This window comes from Danio aesculapii, chromosome 24 (genome assembly GCF_903798145.1).
Source record: "Danio aesculapii chromosome 24, fDanAes4.1, whole genome shotgun sequence".
Lineage (NCBI taxonomy): Eukaryota > Metazoa > Chordata > Actinopteri > Cypriniformes > Danionidae > Danio > Danio aesculapii.
In genome coordinates, this window is record NC_079458.1 from 4,342,192 (window position 1) to 4,359,671 (window position 17,480).

Consider the following 17,480-nt stretch of genomic DNA (forward strand, 5'->3'; position numbering starts at 1 on the left):
TTTGATGCACATGCTGGAATCTATTTAGTAAATGTGTTTCTATTGAGCATTTATATTCTTATAGGAAATAAGGTTTATTCTACTCAGTAGTGTGCATAAGGTTTTATGCAGATTTTCAACATTGATGAATATTATGGCATTTCCATTGTTTTGCCAGTAAATGTTTTGACTGTTGATAACTGTTGTTGACTTGCATTTTAGGAATCACCAAGACCGTTTCAGCTAATAATCTTTCTTAATGTTCTACTGAAGATGAAAAAGTCATCTGCATCTTGGATGGCCTAAGGGTTAGAAATGTATGTTTATATTATTATTATATATTAAATATTTATTTTTTGATGAACTGCCCCTTTAACCAAAATGAGACACTGTGAGAACTGCATTACTCATAATTCATGGGTGAAATCAATGTCAGATTGTAATTTTACCAACTAGTATTTAACTGGCTAAATCCTGAATGTAATTTCCACTGATACTTCCTTAAACTCATTTGCTATTAAATGTTAAGTATTCAAAGTCCCATGAAATTCGCCATTAGGAGATATAAAACTCATAGAAACATAAAGCTTGTAGTCACTTCAGCTTTAGCTTCATTCACGTCGCCTCGTGCAGTTTCTCAAATATCGACCAATCAAATGCTCTATATCTGACATGCCCCGCCCCCTTCAAGAGGCTTCATTTGCCTCGCTGAGTTCATCCACTCTCACTGGTAGAGCTGTGATAAAGCAAATCGCTATTGGCTGTTTTTAAAAGGGGAGGAGCTACATTATCTGCCACAAACTCTTCATGTGTTTCGGTTGAGAATAAGTCAAACATCGATTAAAAATGCACATCTCAAAGCACTTTCACTGAACTTTTAAATAAAGTCTATAGATATACAGTTTACTCGCATTACTATAAATGAGGAAAATGCAAAGCTCAGTACAGCCGACACAGCGAAGTCCCGCCTACCTGTTGAATTAACCAATCATCAGTCTTTTCAGCAAACCTGAAGCAGCATAAATTGTCAGAAATGAGCGGCATTAATCAATACGCTGAGTCCGAGCACACACACCTGCTATAGGCCTGCCTTAAATCAGCTGAGTAAAACACCTTCAGTTAAACTGTGCAGTCGCTTCACTCCTCTTCAGACCTGGAGTAAGATGCTGCTTTTGTGTTTCTGTCTGCTCTCTGTGACATTAGCGGCTGCTGAAGGTGCTGTTATTTATTTACATATTTTTAGTGTTTTTCTTTTCCCCATGTCCTTGAGCTTTTATTTTGGTCTTGTCTTGCAGTGGGTCTCGGTGGTAAAACGCTTCTGTTCCCGACCGCTACTGACTCCAGTTATGTTAAACTCCATCCTAAAAGACCCCTGAGTCTGTCAGCGTTTACTCTCTGCATGCGTGTGGCGACGGAGCTGCCGGCCAAAAGGGAGATTATCCTGTTCGCCTACCGCACACCTGAAGCTGATGAGCTCAATGTGTGGAGAGAGAAAGATGGCCGTTTCTCCTTGTATATTCAGTCTAGTAAGGATGCAGCGTTTTTCCGTCTTCCTCCTCTCTCCACATTTAAGACTCACCTGTGCGTCTCCTGGGAGTCTGCGACTGGTCTTACTGCTTTCTGGGAGGACGGACGTCGCAGTGTGTACCAAGTCTACAGGCAAGGTTACTCAATTCGTCCTGGCGGCACCGTCCTGCTCGGACAAGACCCTGATTCATATGTAGGTTCCTTTGAAATAGATCAGAGTTTTGTGGGAGAAACTACAGATCTGCAAATGTGGGACTATGTTCTGTCCAGCACTCAGATTAAAGCGGTGTACTTAAACCAGGATAATCGTGTGAAGGGAAATGTGTTTGACTGGAACTCCATCAAATATGATGTTATTGGAAATGTGCTTGTGGCTCCAGATAACTGACTGGATCAGCTGTAATGTGCACAGTGTTCAAGATTAACCAGTTAATAAAACAACTCTGAAAACTACAGCTTCAGTTTGTTTATAACATGGACAAATATGAGATGTTAAACATATCTGCATGTGACCTCTTTCTAAAATATACTAGTCAAGCCACAATAGGGTTCACAGACCTCCCAAGGCTGACCAGACCCATTTGAAACAAGCTGTCACAACAAAATTTAATCTAACTTGTCATTTAACACTTGTCTTTTTATTTATATATATATATATATATATATATATATATATATATAAGTCTATATAGTAGGATTATTTATGTCTCCCTGTACATTTAATCTATTATAGTTTAATCGACAATTCAAAAATATATGAATTACAATTTTGCAGTTAAAAAAAAAAACTTTGAGTGAAATTACTCTTAATCTACCTTTTTGAGCCTGAAAACACCGTTTGCTCAAACTAAATATGACATAGCTGGGTAAAAGCCCAAACTAGCTTCGTACAACATAGGGGAGAGTGGGGCACAAAGTAACAATTTTTGGTTTTGGTCAAATGAACAGAGTAATGGGGTTAGATAAACCTTTTTTTTTTTTATTAAATCGACAACACACAAGCCTCCTCTACAACTGAGCACTGGAATTATGATCGCCGGATCTATGGTTTTTGTTCAGTATTGCCAAAAGTGCCAGGAGTAAAAACGTTACTGTTTACCCCACCTGCGGGTCAAGTTGTAACAGACAGGGGGTTGTAACGCATGCTTGGGCAGATTTCACACAGTTAATTTAATTTCTGTTCACTTTAAATAGGAGCTAGATTTCCTCAGTAATTGGCTCATTTCTTTGTTTTATTCTACATTGCACAGTATGTTTATGTATTTATTTGTTTATTGGATAGACACATTTGAATCTATTTGCATTATCCATTATTATACAATGCATTCATTTGCATTATCAGCAATAAAATATTTTTTTTTCTATTAAAACATTATTTTCTGTAAAGTTCTCAACATCACACTCAAAAAAAAAAAAAAAAAAAAAAAAAAAACTTTTAGTTGGTGTCTAAAAGTGTGTGGCTTAATTGTAACACCCTGTTAGAACTAACCCCACTGTGCCATGTTTTCCTCAAAACTGGCTAGCAGTCACTGTGTGTTTCTTACATCTTTCAAAATGGTTTCATCGTTTAGCCTAGAAGACGATGAGCACAACAATATAAGATTTTACACACATACTTTCACTAATTTTGTTTAATGAAAAAAAAAAGATTGAGCATAAGAAAAATACTTTCATGCTGCAAAAATGGTTTCTCCTGTGTTTCTCATCCAAAGTTCGCTGAAAGTTTTCAATAATTGGCAGGAAGACATCTGCTGACACAGTGGTGAAAACCTCAGAAGCATGCCATGGTTAACCCTGAGCAAATACCTTAAAACTTCGGGTTACATTTAACCCCGTGTTACTTTGTGCCCTGCGCTCCCCTACCTCTACTTATTTAAATCCTTTTAGGTTTTATTTTGTAATTGTGCTGCAGAAGTCCTGAATTAAGATGTTTGTGTGTGGTTTTCTTCATGTGAACTCACCATTATATACTGATCTGTTTGCTTTAGTTAGTCTCTTAATTCACCCTTAACTTTTCAATCAGTATCAATTGTAGCCATTTTAGAAGAGAAATATGTTGGATACACTGCTGCCTTCTGGTGGTCATGTGCAGGTAGTTCAACAATAATATCAAAAACATGTTTATTGCTGTAATTAATTGTAGACTAAGTGTTGCGTTCATATAAGGTGCAGTAATGTTGACACCTACTGTACATCTCATTATTAGGTCATCATCAGGCCCGGGCAGAGTCTGATTCACTTTTTTTGTTTTGCTGTTTATGTGCAACATTTGCTGACTAAAACAACATTTCAGATGGTTTACAAAGTGCTCGCTCTGCTGGTTTGTCCATTGCATGCACATTTTCATCATCACAGTAAAACAAAATCACCTCTTTGATGCACATGCTGGAATCTATTTAGTAAATGTGTTTCTATTGAGCATTTATATTCTTATAGGAAAGAAAGTTTATCCTGCTCAGTAGTGTGCATAAGTTTGTATGCAGATTTTCAACATTGATGAATATCTTGGCATTTCCATTGTTTTGCCAGTAAATGTTGTTTTGACTGTGTTTAACTGTTGTTGACTTGCATTTTATGAATCACCAAGACCGTTTCAGCTAATAATCTTTCTTAATGTTCTACTGAAGATGAAAAAGTCATCTGCATCTTGGATGGCCTAAGGGTTAGAAAATGTATGTTTATATTATTATATATTAAATATTTATTTTTTGATGAACTGCCCCTTTAACTAAAATAAGACACTGTGAGAACTGCACTACCCATAATTCATGGGTAAAATCAACATCAGATTGTAATTTTACCATCTAATATTTAGCTGGCTAAATCCTGTATGTAATTTCCTATGATCCTTCCTTAAACTCATTTGCTAATAAATGTTAAGTATTCAAAGTCCCATGAAATTCGCCATTAGGAGATATAAAACTCATAGAAACATAAAGCTTGTAGTCACTTCAGCTCTAGCTTTATTCCCGTCGCCTCATGCAGTTTCTCAAATATCGACCAATCAAATGCCTTATATCTGACATGCCCCGCCCCCTTCAAGAGGATTTTCATTTGCTGCGCTGAGCTCATCCACTCTCACTGACAGAGCTGTGATAAAACAAATCGCTATTGGCTGTTTTTAAAAGGGGAGGAGCTACAATATCTGCCACAAACTCTTCATGTGTTTCGGTTGAGAATAAGTCAAACATCGATTAAAAATGCACATCTCAAAGCACTTTCACTGAACTTTTAAACAAAGTCTATAGATAAACAGTTTACTCGCATTATTATAAATGAGGAAAATGCAAAGCTCAGTATAGCCACCACATTGGGCCACCAAAGCGAAGTCCCGCCTACCTGTTGAATTAACCAATCATCAGTCTTTTCAGCAAACCTGAAGCAGCATAAATGGTCAGAAATGAGCGGCATTAATCATTACGCTGAGTCCGAGCACACACACCTGCTTTAGGCCTTCCTTAAATCAGCTGAGTAAAACACCTTCAGTTAAACTGTGCAGTCGCTTCACTCCTCTTCAGACCTGGAGTAAGATGCTGCTTTTGTGTTTCTGTCTGCTCTCTGTGACATTAGCGGCTGCTGAAGGTGCTGTTATTTATTTACATATTTTTAGTGTTTTTCTTTTCTCCATGTCCTTGAGCTTTTATTTTGGTCTTGTCTTGCAGTGGGTCTCGGTGGTAAAACGCTTCTGTTCCCGACCGCTACTGACTCCAGTTATGTTAAACTCCATCCTAAAAGACCCCTGAGTCTGTCAGCGTTTACTCTCTGCATGCGTGTGGCGACGGAGCTGCCGGCCAAAAGGGAGATTATCCTGTTCGCCTACCGCACACCTGAAGCTGATGAGCTCAATGTGTGGAGAGAAAGATGGCCGTTTCTCCTTGTATATTCAGTCTAGTAAGGATGCAGCGTTTTTCCGTCTTCCTCCTCTCTCCACATTTAAGACTCACCTGTGCGTCTCCTGGGAGTCTGCGACTGGTCTTACTGCTTTCTGGGAGGACGGACGTCGCAGTGTGTACCAAGTCTACAGGCAAGGTTACTCAATTCGTCCTGGCGGCACCGTCCTGCTCGGACAAGACCCTGATTCATATGTAGGTTCCTTTGATGTAGATCAGAGTTTTGTGGGAGAAACTACAGATCTGCAAATGTGGGACTATGTTCTGTCCAGCACTCAGATTAAAGCGGTGTACTATAACCAGGATAATCGTGTGAAGGGAAATGTGTTTGACTGGAACTCCATCAAATATGATGTTATTGGAAATGTGCTTGTGGCTCCAGATAACTGAGTGGATCAGCTGTAATGTGCACAGTGTTCAAGATTAACCAGTTAATAAAACAACTCTGAAAACTACAGCTTCAGTTTGTTTATAACATGGACAAATATGAGATGTTAAACATATCTGCATGTGACCTCTTTCTAAAATATGTTAGTCAAGCCACAATAGGGTTCACAGACCTCCCAAGGCTGACCAGACCCATTTGAAACAAGCTGTCACAACAAAATTTAATCTAACTTGTCATTTAACACTTGTCTTTTTATTTATATATATATATAAGTCTATATAGTAGGATTATTTATGTCTCCCTGTACATTTAATCTATTATAGTTTAATCGACAATTCAAAAATATATGAATTACAATTTTGCAGTTAAAAAAAAAAAACTTTGAGTGAAATTACTCTTAATCTACCTTTTTGAGCCTGAAAACACCGTTTACTCAAACTAAATATGACATAGCTGGGTAAAAGCCCAAACTAGCTTCGTACAACATAGGGGAGAGTGGGGCACAAAGTAACAATTTTTGGTTTTGGTCAAATGAACAGAGTAATGGGGTTAGATAAACCTTTTTTTTTTTATTAAATCGACAACACACAAGTCTCCTCTACATATGAGCACTGGAATTATGATCACCGGATCTATGGTTTCTGGGCAATATTGCCAAAAGTGCCAGGAGTAAAAACGTTACTGTTTACCCCACCTGTGGGGCAAGTTGTAACAGACAGGGGGTTGTAACACATGCTTAGGCAGATTTCACACAGTTAATTTAATTTCTGTTCACTTTAAATAGGAGCTAGATTTCCTCAGTAATTGGCTCATTTCTTTATTTTATTCTACATTGCACAGTATGTTTATGTATTTATTTGTTTATTGGATAGACACATTTGAATCTATTTGCATTATCCATTATTATACAGTGCGTTTATTTGCATAATCAGCAATAAAATATTTTTTTTTCTATTAAAACATTATTTTCTGTAAAGTTCTCAACATCACACTCAAAATGTAAAAAAATACTTTTAGTTGGTGTCCAACAGTGTGTGGCTTAATTGTAACACCCTGTTAGAACTAACCCCACTGTGCCATGTTTTCCTCAAAACTGGCTAGCAGTCACTGTGTGTTTCTTACATCTTTCAAAATGGTTTCATCGTTTAGCCTAGAAGACGATGAGCACAACAATATAAGATTTTACACACATACTTTCACTAATTTTGTTTAATGAAAAAAAAAAGATTGAGCATAAGAAAAATACTTTCATGCTGCAAAAATGGTTTCTCCTGTGTTTCTCATCCAAAGTTCGCTGAAAGTTTTCAATAATTGGCAGGAAGACATCTGCTGACACAGTGGTGAAAACCTCAGAAGCATGCCATGGTTAACCCTGAGCAAATACCTTAAAACTTCGGGTTACATTTAACCCCGTGTTACTTTGTGCCCTGCGCTCCCCTACCTCTACTTATTTAAATCCTTTTAGGTTTTATTTTGTAATTGTGCTGCAGAAGTCCTGAATTAAGATGTTTGTGTGTGGTTTTCTTCATGTGAACTCACCATTATATACTGATCTGTTTGCTTTAGTTAGTCTCTTAATTCACCCTTAACTTTTCAATCAGTATCAATTGTAGCCATTTTAGAAGAGAAATATGTTGGATACACTGCTGCCTTCTGGTGGTCATGTGCAGGTAGTTCAACAATAATATCAAAAACATTTTTATTGCTTTAATTGTAGACTAAGTGTTGCGTTCATATAAGGTGCAGTAATGTTGACACCTACTGTACATCTCATTATTAGGTCATCATCAGGCCCGGGCAGAGTCTGATTCACTTTTTTTTTTTTGCTGTTTATGTGCAACATTTGCTGACTAAAACAACATTTCAGATGTTTTACAAAGTGCTCGCTCTGCTGGTTTGTCCATTGCATGCACATTTTCATCATCACAGTAAAATAAAATCACCTCTTTGATGCACATGCTGGAATCTATTTAGTAAATGTGTTTCTATTGAGCATTTATATTCTTATAGGAAAGTTTATCCTGCTCAGTAGTGTGCATAAGTTTGTATGCAGATTTTCAACATTGATGAATATCTTGGCATTTCCATTGTTTTGCCAGTAAATGTTGTTTTGACTGTTGATAACTGTTGTTGACTTGCATTTTAGGAATCACCAAGACCGTTTCAGCTAATAATCTTTCTTAATGTTCTACTGAAGATGAAAAAGTCATCTGCATCTTGGATGGCCTAAGGGTTAGAAATGTATGTTTATATTATTATTATATATTAAATATTTATTTTTTGATGAACTGCCCCTTTAACCAAAATGAGACACTGTGAGAACTGCATTACCCATAATCCATGGGTGAAATCAATGTCAGATTGTAATTTTACCAACTAATATTTAACTGGCTAAATCCTGTATGTAATTTCCACTGATACTTCCTTAAACTAATTTGCTATTAAATTTTAAGTATTAAAATTCCCATGAAATTCGCCATTAGGAGATATAAAACTCATAGAAACATAAAGCTTGTAGTCACTTCAGCTTTAGCTTCATTCACGTCGCCTCGTGCAGTTTCTCAAATATCGACCAATCAAATGCTCTATATCTGACATGCCCCGCCCCCTTCAAGCGGCTTCATTTGCCTCGCTGAGTTCATCCACTCTCACTGGTAGAGCTGTGATAAAACAAATCGCTATTGGCTGTTTTTAAAAGGGGAGGAGCTACATTATCTGCCACAAACTCTTCATGTGTTTCGGTTGAGAATAAGTCTAACGTCGATTAAAAATGCACATCTCAAAGCACTTTCACTGAACTTTTAAACAAAGTCTATAGATAAACAGTTTACTCGCATTATTATAAATGAGGAAAATGCAAAGCTCAGTATAGCCACCACATTGGGCCACCAAAGCGAAGTCCCGCCTACCTGTTGAATTAACCAATCATCAGTCTTTTCAGCAAACCTGAAGCAGCATAAATGGTCAGAAATGAGCGGCATTAATCAATACGCTGAGTCCGAGCACACACACCTGCTATAGGCCTGCCTTAAATCAGCTGAGTAAAACACCTTCAGTTAAACTGTGCAGTCGCTTCACTCCTCTTCAGACCTGGAGTAAGATGCTGCTTTTGTGTTTCTGTCTGCTCTCTGTGACATTAGCGGCTGCTGAAGGTGCTGTTATTTATTTACATATTTTAGTGTTTTTCTTTTCCCCATGTCCTTGAGCTTTTATTTTGGTCTTGTCTTGCAGTGGGTCTCGGTGGTAAAACGCTTCTGTTCCCGACCGCTACTGACTCCAGTTATGTTAAACTCCATCCTAAAAGACCCCTGAGTCTGTCAGCGTTTACTCTCTGCATGCGTGTGGCGACAGAGCTGCCGGCCAAAAGGGAGATTATCCTGTTCGCCTACCGCACACCTGAAGCTGATGAGCTCAATGTGTGGAGAGAGAAAGATGGCCGTTTCTCCTTGTATATTCAGTCTAGTAAGGATGCAGCGTTTTTCCGTCTTCCTCCTCTCTCCACATTTAAGACTCACCTGTGCGTCTCCTGGGAGTCTGCGACTGGTCTTACTGCTTTCTGGGAGGACGGACGTCGCAGTGTGTACCAAATCTACAGGCAAGGTTACTCAATTCGTCCTGGCGGCACCGTCCTGCTCGGACAAGACCCTGATTCATATGTAGGTTCCTTTGATGTAGATCAGAGCTTTGTGGGAGAAACTACAGATCTGCAAATGTGGGACTATGTTCTGTCCAGCACTCAGATTAAAGCGGTGTACTATAACCAGGATAATCGTGTGAAGGGAAATGTGTTTGACTGGAACTCCATCAAATATGATGTTATTGGAAATGTGCTTGTGGCTCCAGATAACTGACTGGATCTGCTGTAATGTGCACAGTGCTCAAGATTAACCAGTTAATAAAACAATTCTGAAAACTACAGCTTCAGTTTATTTATAACATGGACAAATACTAAATGTTGAAAGTGTTAGTTAAATGCCAGCATGTGACCTTTCTGAATTATTTCTGATAGTCAAGCAGCAATGTGGTTCACAGACCTCCAAACAAAGGCAGATGAGATCTATTTGAAACAAGCTACAAACCCGAAGCCAGGATGGTGAAAGGGTTTTTTTTTTTTCCTTCTAAGATCTAGGTCTCATTTTTTCTATTTAATTCTAAGGTTTAAATACTGCATTTAGTGACCTAAGCACAATTTTAATATTTGCTTTGCTGTCAAATGGTCACCCTAACTAGACATTTTGACCTACCAAAACATTTACTAAAGATTTAGATTGAAGAAATATGAAAAACATTAATACAAATGTATTACAAGTCATTAGAGCAAAAAATAGGAATCTGTTAATGTTTTAAATTAAACTCCTTTATTAGGCACATGTCAAACTGGGCTAGCACATTTAACTTTCCTCTGTCAGAATTTGGGATGCCCACATTGGGGCTTTCAGAACCTGAAGTCACACTGAAGCATAAGCCTTTAATGGGTTACTTTCAAAGCCTCTTTTACAATTTATTAGTCAATGCGGGTGGGTCATTCAAACCACGGACCCCCCTGCCCCCACCCCTTTGCTATGAGCTTGAGTTGTGTGGGTTGTGATGTTGATTATTTATTTCTGTCTATTTTGTGTCCCTGTAAATTTAAGTCCATTATTAATCGACAATTCAAAAACTTAAATGCTTGACTATTATTGTAACTGGGAGGAAATTATAATTTTGTATTAAAACAATTATTTTGAGTGTAAATTATTTAATTTTTAGCAAATAGTCACTGGTTAATCAGTCCACCTTTTTGAGCAAGAGAGCTGAGTTGGTTCAAGCTAAACTTGAACTTGCATGCCTCTGCTTTACTTGTCAACTTTATTTTTGTAACTTTTGCATAAAGAAGCTATAAATTAACAGCTTAATATGTTTGTTTTCATGTAAAGTCACCATTAAATATGGATTAGTGTTTGCTTTAAACTCTTAATCTTTACATTTTCAATTAATATAAATTCTAGACCTTTTAGAAGAGATAAGTCGGGTACTCTCCTGCCTTCTGGTGGTCACATGCAGGTAGTTCAATTATAATTAAGACTAACAAAAACATATTCATTGCTTAATTACAGACTAAGTGTTGCATTTATATAAAGTTACAGTAATGTTCGTCCATCTACATCTCATTATTATGCCATAATCAGGGCCCGACACAATCTGCCTGCTATTTCTGCACAGTGTGTTGTAAAAGAGTCTTCTAATTTATGGGAAATGTTTTTGAGTAGGAACTGAAAGCCTAAAATAATTGAATAGGTTTACAATCAAAATCCAATTAGAACTACTTGTTTGTTAAACAGCTACAGTTAGTCTAATATAACAGGGGTTCTCAAACTTTTCAGCCTGTGACCCCCAAAATAACAATGCCAGTGATTCACAACCCGCAATGTTTTCTGAAGTGGTTATGAATATATAAACCTTGCCACACATACCAATAGGCCCAAGTTTATTCATAGTTTAATTCTGGAGAACGCCACTTGGAGACTATTCTGTCCATGTTCAGTTGTGGCCTGTATATATTTGTAATCTACATGAGTGCCGTAAAGGTGTTAGAAAGTTTAACCTGGTGCCATAAAAACAATGTGCTGCATCTGACGCTATTGCTGTGTGTTTAATAACGTAATCATCCTAGAGGTTGAAAAAAAAAATTGAAAGGCTGATGACTTTTTATTTTCAATGTTTATTGTTAACAATGCTACTATTAACTAATAGTTTGTTCTTCAGCTTTGAATGCTGAACATTGAATTGTGGCCTACATAAATATTTGCATATGACTAGGCCCACATGGAATCTGCACACGCAGAAATCCGCAGATTGATTCATCATTGAGCCTATGTGTTTACTTGTGTAAATCTGTGTAAATTTATATGTATTTAGTTTTTATATAAATTTTACTAATATAATTGTAATATAATATTTAAATGTTCATATGATTTACTTACAATAGAGTTTGTAAAGTAATATGTTCTGTCTACTATGAGAGACTTGCTTTGTTTACCAGACAAGTGGATCTAATTGGATTTGCATTGTAAACATTAAATCAAGTTAAAAGGTATTATTTTTGATTTCAAATATTTTGTTTTTAGGTATGATACTCCTAAAATCATTCTGCATAAATCCACAGATTTTTTTACAAAATTCTCCGCTGAAATAGCATAAAATGTCCGCAGATTCTGTATGGCCCTACAAATGACTCAATAATACTGCTGAAATTAATATAAAAACTGCACAAATATATATTCACACACATTTACATAATTAATAAATCATGGATTTGAAACTTTAGATAAATCGTTATTTGCAAATATGAAAATCCCCAAAATCCCTCAACACCACCAAAGTATTAATATTATTTGTGTGCTGTTTCATGAGCCATACAACTCATAAGAGAGCTCCTGTGACTTAAAATGAAAAATGACTTATTTCAGCTTTTTTTTCTTTAAGATTACATCCTTTATTTTCATAAATCACATTAAAAAGTACTGTTGTGCAGTTCAAGGAAGAAAAGCTTGTGTGTGTGTTTATTTGACAGACAGAAAGACAAATAGAGAAGGAAACATCTTTAATGGGGTTTTGGTCTCATGATGATATTGGGAATCTCACACAGCATCTATTGTTTTCTCTGATGTCATTACAGTGCGAGGAGGGAAGAGCTCGACAGACTTTCTGCACTCACAGCCAGAAATAAACACCCTTCTGCCGCACGGTAAGCATTCTGGAAACTTCTCTCCTTTCATATATATATATACATATATCGCATGACAAATTTAAACAAATTCCACTTCAGTGATTCAGGATTTTAATACTTGTTATTAAACAAGAAAATGCTGCAGTGATACAATCTATTAGACAACATGAGGGATAAAACTCAGCGTATTTATATTTCCTAAAAAAAAAAAACAATAATAATTATATATATATATATATATATATATATATATATATATATATATATATAATTTTATATTGTGTCATTTACAGCATAACGATATTTGCTTTGATGCATGAGGTTTGATAGTATTCTAATAGTGCTTGCTCTTATACTTAATTTTATTATTAAGTGTTACTATTTATAATAAAATGCTTTACAGATTTAAAGAAACACATTTTGCAGATTACTTATTGCGTTATTTTTATTATTTACCCCAAAAAACGGCATAATAAACCAATATTTCAACTAAAACTCAACAATAAAATCATTTTATTCCTAATGTTTTAAACTTTAATGTTAATTTTTTTAATGCAGGACTACTGAAAATCTGTTTTATTAAATGTGCAGTAGTTTATTAATATTACAAAACTTCTCACCTTAAACTAATTAGTTTTCGAGGGTAGGTTGTTTGGATGTTAACATTGCAATGCAAAACAATAGTCATTATAGGTTTTCTGTATGCATTCTGAATAAAACTGTCTGCAATTTAATTTTTGAAGTAAATTATATAACTTTTCTTCTGTTTTTTGCAGATCTGCGACAAGATGCTGGCACCGGTGGTCTTATTTTTCTGTCTGCTCTGCTTGACACCCGCAACGACTGAAGGTATCGTGCAGAATTAGTACTGCAGGAGTGTGTGCTTGTTTAAATCAGTGTGTGCGATCTCACCGAGCATGTTTTTGTTTGTTTAAAAGACATCAAATTATTTTTTTTCAGTGTAGTCATTAAAGGTGCAGTGGGGTTGACACCTAGTGGTTGAATTAGATATTGCGGTCTAAATTCAAAATTTTGAAGTGTTTTTTTTTCACCCAGCCTCTCCTCCTAGATGACATGCAGGTTGCCAGATTGATAAAAGCAACAGATTGCGAGCATGCCTGACAGTCGATCCTTGCACTGTTAGCTGCTCAGCTAATGTTTATGTTTGTAATATTGGAGTTGTTTACAAAATAAAAACCACCTCATATGTGTTTTTATAACTTCAATGGTGCGCTCACACCAGACGCGAGTGATTTACATGTTAAGTCTATGCAAAGATGCAATAGACATCCTAGGCGCAGTTTGTGCAAATGATGTGATTTGAGCAAATTTAGCATTTTGGGTATGCGTGATTCACACAAATCGCTTCGTATGCGACATCTAGTGTATATATCTATGATGCGAAAGCCCCATAAAAAATCTGTGTCTCATTTTCTGAGGCTGCTACTGTCCTCTGGAAGTCAAAATTTCTGCTGTGGCCACATAGGCTACATTGAAACAGCCCTAAAGACCACAATGAAAACTGTTTTCCATCAAGGCAACAGAAAAATAGTAATGGATGTTGAAATATAATTGGGTAACTAGCAGTGGGCGGAGTTCCACAGACCAAAACAAAGACAGACATTCAGACACGAAACGCACATTTCAAAGGAGAATATGTGCACTTAGCATGTTTCTCAAATGTTCAAAGCTATCTCACGGCAACTCAACTTTCTGATTTAGTGGCTATTAATAAGTATGAAATCTTACGATCTCATTAGCACAATTTAGTATGATTTGCACATCGGCCAATGACGGTTAGATTTAGGAGCAGGGTTGAGTGCATAGGTAGTTATGCGGCACTGGTGGTCTTCCTTCTGCCCAGACAAAATGAATGTGAGCCTGAAGTGGCCCAGCTGTACAATGGTAAAAGGGGGCCAAAAATTACATTTCATATATGGGCCATTTAAGGCAAAGATTTGGCACTTATGGCAAAATGTAATCTGAATGTGATCCTTATGTGGCCCACTTTTGGCAAATATTCGGCACAGTAAGCTCTGGATAATGCAACTGTGAGTCTGAAGTGTCCCTGCGAAAATATGGCAAATGTGGCCCAGTTATTTTAAAACATATTTGGGCCACTTTTAGCGAATATTCAGCACAACAAGCTCTGGCTGATGTTGATTTGAGGCTATAGTGGCCTAGAGAAGATATGGCAAATATGACCCAGTTATCCTAAAACATATGTGGGCCACTTTTGGCAAATAATCGGCACAGTAAGCTCTGGCTAATGTGGATTTGAGCCTAAAGTGACCCAGAGAAGATTTGACAAATGTGGCCCAGTTTTCTTAAAATATATGCAGCCCACTTTTGGCAAATATTCGGCAAAGTAAGCTTTGGCTAATGTGGCTCTGAGCCTATAGTGGCCCAGATAAGATATGGCAAATGTGGCCCAGTTATCTTAAAACAAATGTGGGCCACTTTTGGCAAATATTCAGCACAGTACTTTCTGGATAATCTGGATTTGAGCCTAAAGTGGCCCAGAGAAGATATAGCAAATATGGCCTAGTTATCTTAAAATTTATGTGGCCCGCTTTTGGCAATTATTCGGCATAGTAAGCTTTAACTAATGTGGCTCTGAGCTTATAGTGGCCCAGATAAGATATGGCAAATATGGCCCAGTTATCCTAAAACAAATGTGGGCCACTTTTGGGAAATATTCGGCACAGTAAGCTCTGGCTAATATGGATTTGATCCTAAAGTGGCCCAGAGAAGATATGGCAAATATGACCCAGTTATCCTAAAACAAATGTGGGCCACTTTTGGGAAATATTTGGCACAGTACTCTCTGGCTAATGTGGATTTGAGCCTAAAATGACCCAGAGAAGATATGGCAAATATGACCCAGTTATCCTAAAACAAATGTGGGCCACTGTTGGGAAATATTCGGCATAGTAAGCTCTGGCTAATGGGGATTTGAGCCTAAAGTGACCCAGAGAAGATTTGACAAATGTGGCCCAGTTATCCTAAACTTTATGTGGGCCACTTTTGGCAAATATTCGGCAAAGTAAGCTTTGGCTAATGTGGCTCTGAGCCTATAGTGGCCCAGATAAGATATGGCAAATGTGGCCCAGTTATCTTAAAACAAATGTGGGCCACTTTTGGCAAATATTCAGCACAGTACTTTCTGGATAATCTGGATTTGAGCCTAAAGTGGCCCAGAGAAGATATAGCAAATATGGCCTAGTTATCTTAAAATTTATGTGGCCCACTTTTGGCAATTATTCGGCATAGTAAGCTTTAACTAATGTGGCTCTGAGCTTATAGTGGCCCAGATAAGATATGGCAAATATGGCCCAGTTATCCTAAAACAAATGTGGGCCACTTTTGGGAAATATTCGGCACAGTAAGCTCTGGCTAATATGGATTTGATCCTAAAGTGGCCCAGAGAAGATATGACAAATATGACCCAGTTATCCTAAAACAAATGTGGGCCACTTTTGGGAAATATTCGGCACAGTAAGCTCTGGCTAATGTGGATTTGAGCCTAAAGTGACCCAGAGAAGATTTAACAAATGTGGCCCAGTTATCTTAAAATTGATGTGGCTCACTTTTGGCAAATATTCGGCATAGTAAGCTGTGGCTAATGTGGCTCTGAGCCTATAGTGGCCCAGATAAGATATGGCAAATGTGGCCCAGTTATCATAAAACATATGAGGACAACTTTTGGCAAGTATTTGGCACAGTAAGCTCTGGCTGATTTGGCTGTAATCCTTTAGAGGTCCAAATGAGATGTGGGCCGGGTTTGTGCTATATGAATTTTGCTAGCTGGGACGTCTCTTTAAAAATCGTAAATGTATAAAACTTGCACAAATTTATACAATTTAGTCACTAAACTGACAAAACGTAAAATAGTTATGTTTCCTCATGAGATCAGGCTGAAATATCTGCAAACATACACCAAAAATTAGTAATTGGATAAACTATTATTTTAAGTGGTTGCAAACAATTTACTGCTGAATTTATTCAAGCAACTTAAATTGAACATTACTAAATTTAATTTGTTTAAATTGAGCCCATATGCATTGTTTGCAACCACTTTACTTAAAGAGAATAGTTAATCCAATTAATCTTTTTTTTTCAGTGTATCATGGTGTTTTTATGATTAAGAAGAGTCCAAAACTTACAGCAGCACTTACCTATTTGATGACTAGTCTAGTTTTGGACTACTTTTAGTTGGATGTCCATTAGACTTCTTTTAAACACACACACACACACACACACGCACGCACACGCACGTTTGGTGTTTATCATCAATGTTTTGTCTTGCAGTGGGTCTTGCTGGTAAAGTGCTTCTGTTCCCGTACGAGACAGACTACAGCTATGTTAAACTCACTCCTAAGAAGCCTCTGGGTCTTTCCGCGTTTACTCTCTGCATGCGTGTGGCGACGGAGCTCCAGGGCGAGCGGCAGATCATCCTGTTCGCCTATCGAACACCTGACTTTGATGAACTGAACTTGTGGAGGGAGAAAGACGGCCGTGTGTCCTTTTATCTCAGTGGTGATGGAGCGTTTTTCAACCTGCCACCTCTGTCCACCTTCCGGACGCACCTGTGCCTGTCCTGGAGCTCTCGCACCGGACTGGCTGCCTTCTGGGTAGACGGACGCCGAAGTGCGTTTCAGCTTTATAAACCGGGTCACAGCATCCGACCGCAGGGCACCGCTCTGGTTGGACAGGACCCTGATAAACACCTGGGCGACTTCGAGGCGGTGCAGAGTTTCGCCGGCGAGCTCACAGACCTGAACATGTGGGATTACGTGCTCACCGGGAACCAGATTAAAGCGCTGTATTTGAACCAGGTGCAGCGCGTGTCGAAGGGAAACTTGTTTGACTGGAGCTCCATCGAGTACGAGATTAAGGGAAACGTGCTTGTCGTGCAAGACGATTAATAATATTCAGTATGCTGATAGATGCAATTTTACAGTTATTTACTGCAAAAAAACATTCC

At 37.6% G+C, this 17,480-nt stretch overlaps 2 protein-coding genes across 2 annotated transcripts in view; both read left to right on the forward strand.

The window, feature by feature from the left end:
* Positions 1-1,475: 1,475 nt before the first annotated feature.
* On the forward strand, positions 1,476-5,786 carry LOC130218400 (C-reactive protein-like). Its single transcript, XM_056450583.1, is given in 5 exon segments — positions 1,476-1,515; positions 1,518-1,858; positions 4,755-4,761; positions 5,169-5,358; positions 5,360-5,786. Coding segments are annotated over 5 exon segments (1,005 nt in total).
* Positions 5,787-9,216: 3,430 nt separating this feature from the next.
* The window catches only part of crp1 (C-reactive protein 1), a 9,529-nt gene continuing 1,265 nt past the window's right edge, over positions 9,217-17,480 (forward strand). Inside the window, 5 exon segments of the mRNA XM_056451239.1 lie at positions 9,217-9,256; positions 9,259-9,632; positions 12,494-12,511; positions 13,270-13,342; positions 16,805-17,480. The exon segment at positions 16,805-17,480 is cut by the window's right edge and continues 1,265 nt beyond it. Of these exon segments, the coding sequence (XP_056307214.1) occupies positions 9,217-9,256; positions 9,259-9,632; positions 12,494-12,511; positions 13,270-13,342; positions 16,805-17,421 (1,122 nt within the window). The 3' untranslated portion in view covers positions 17,422-17,480.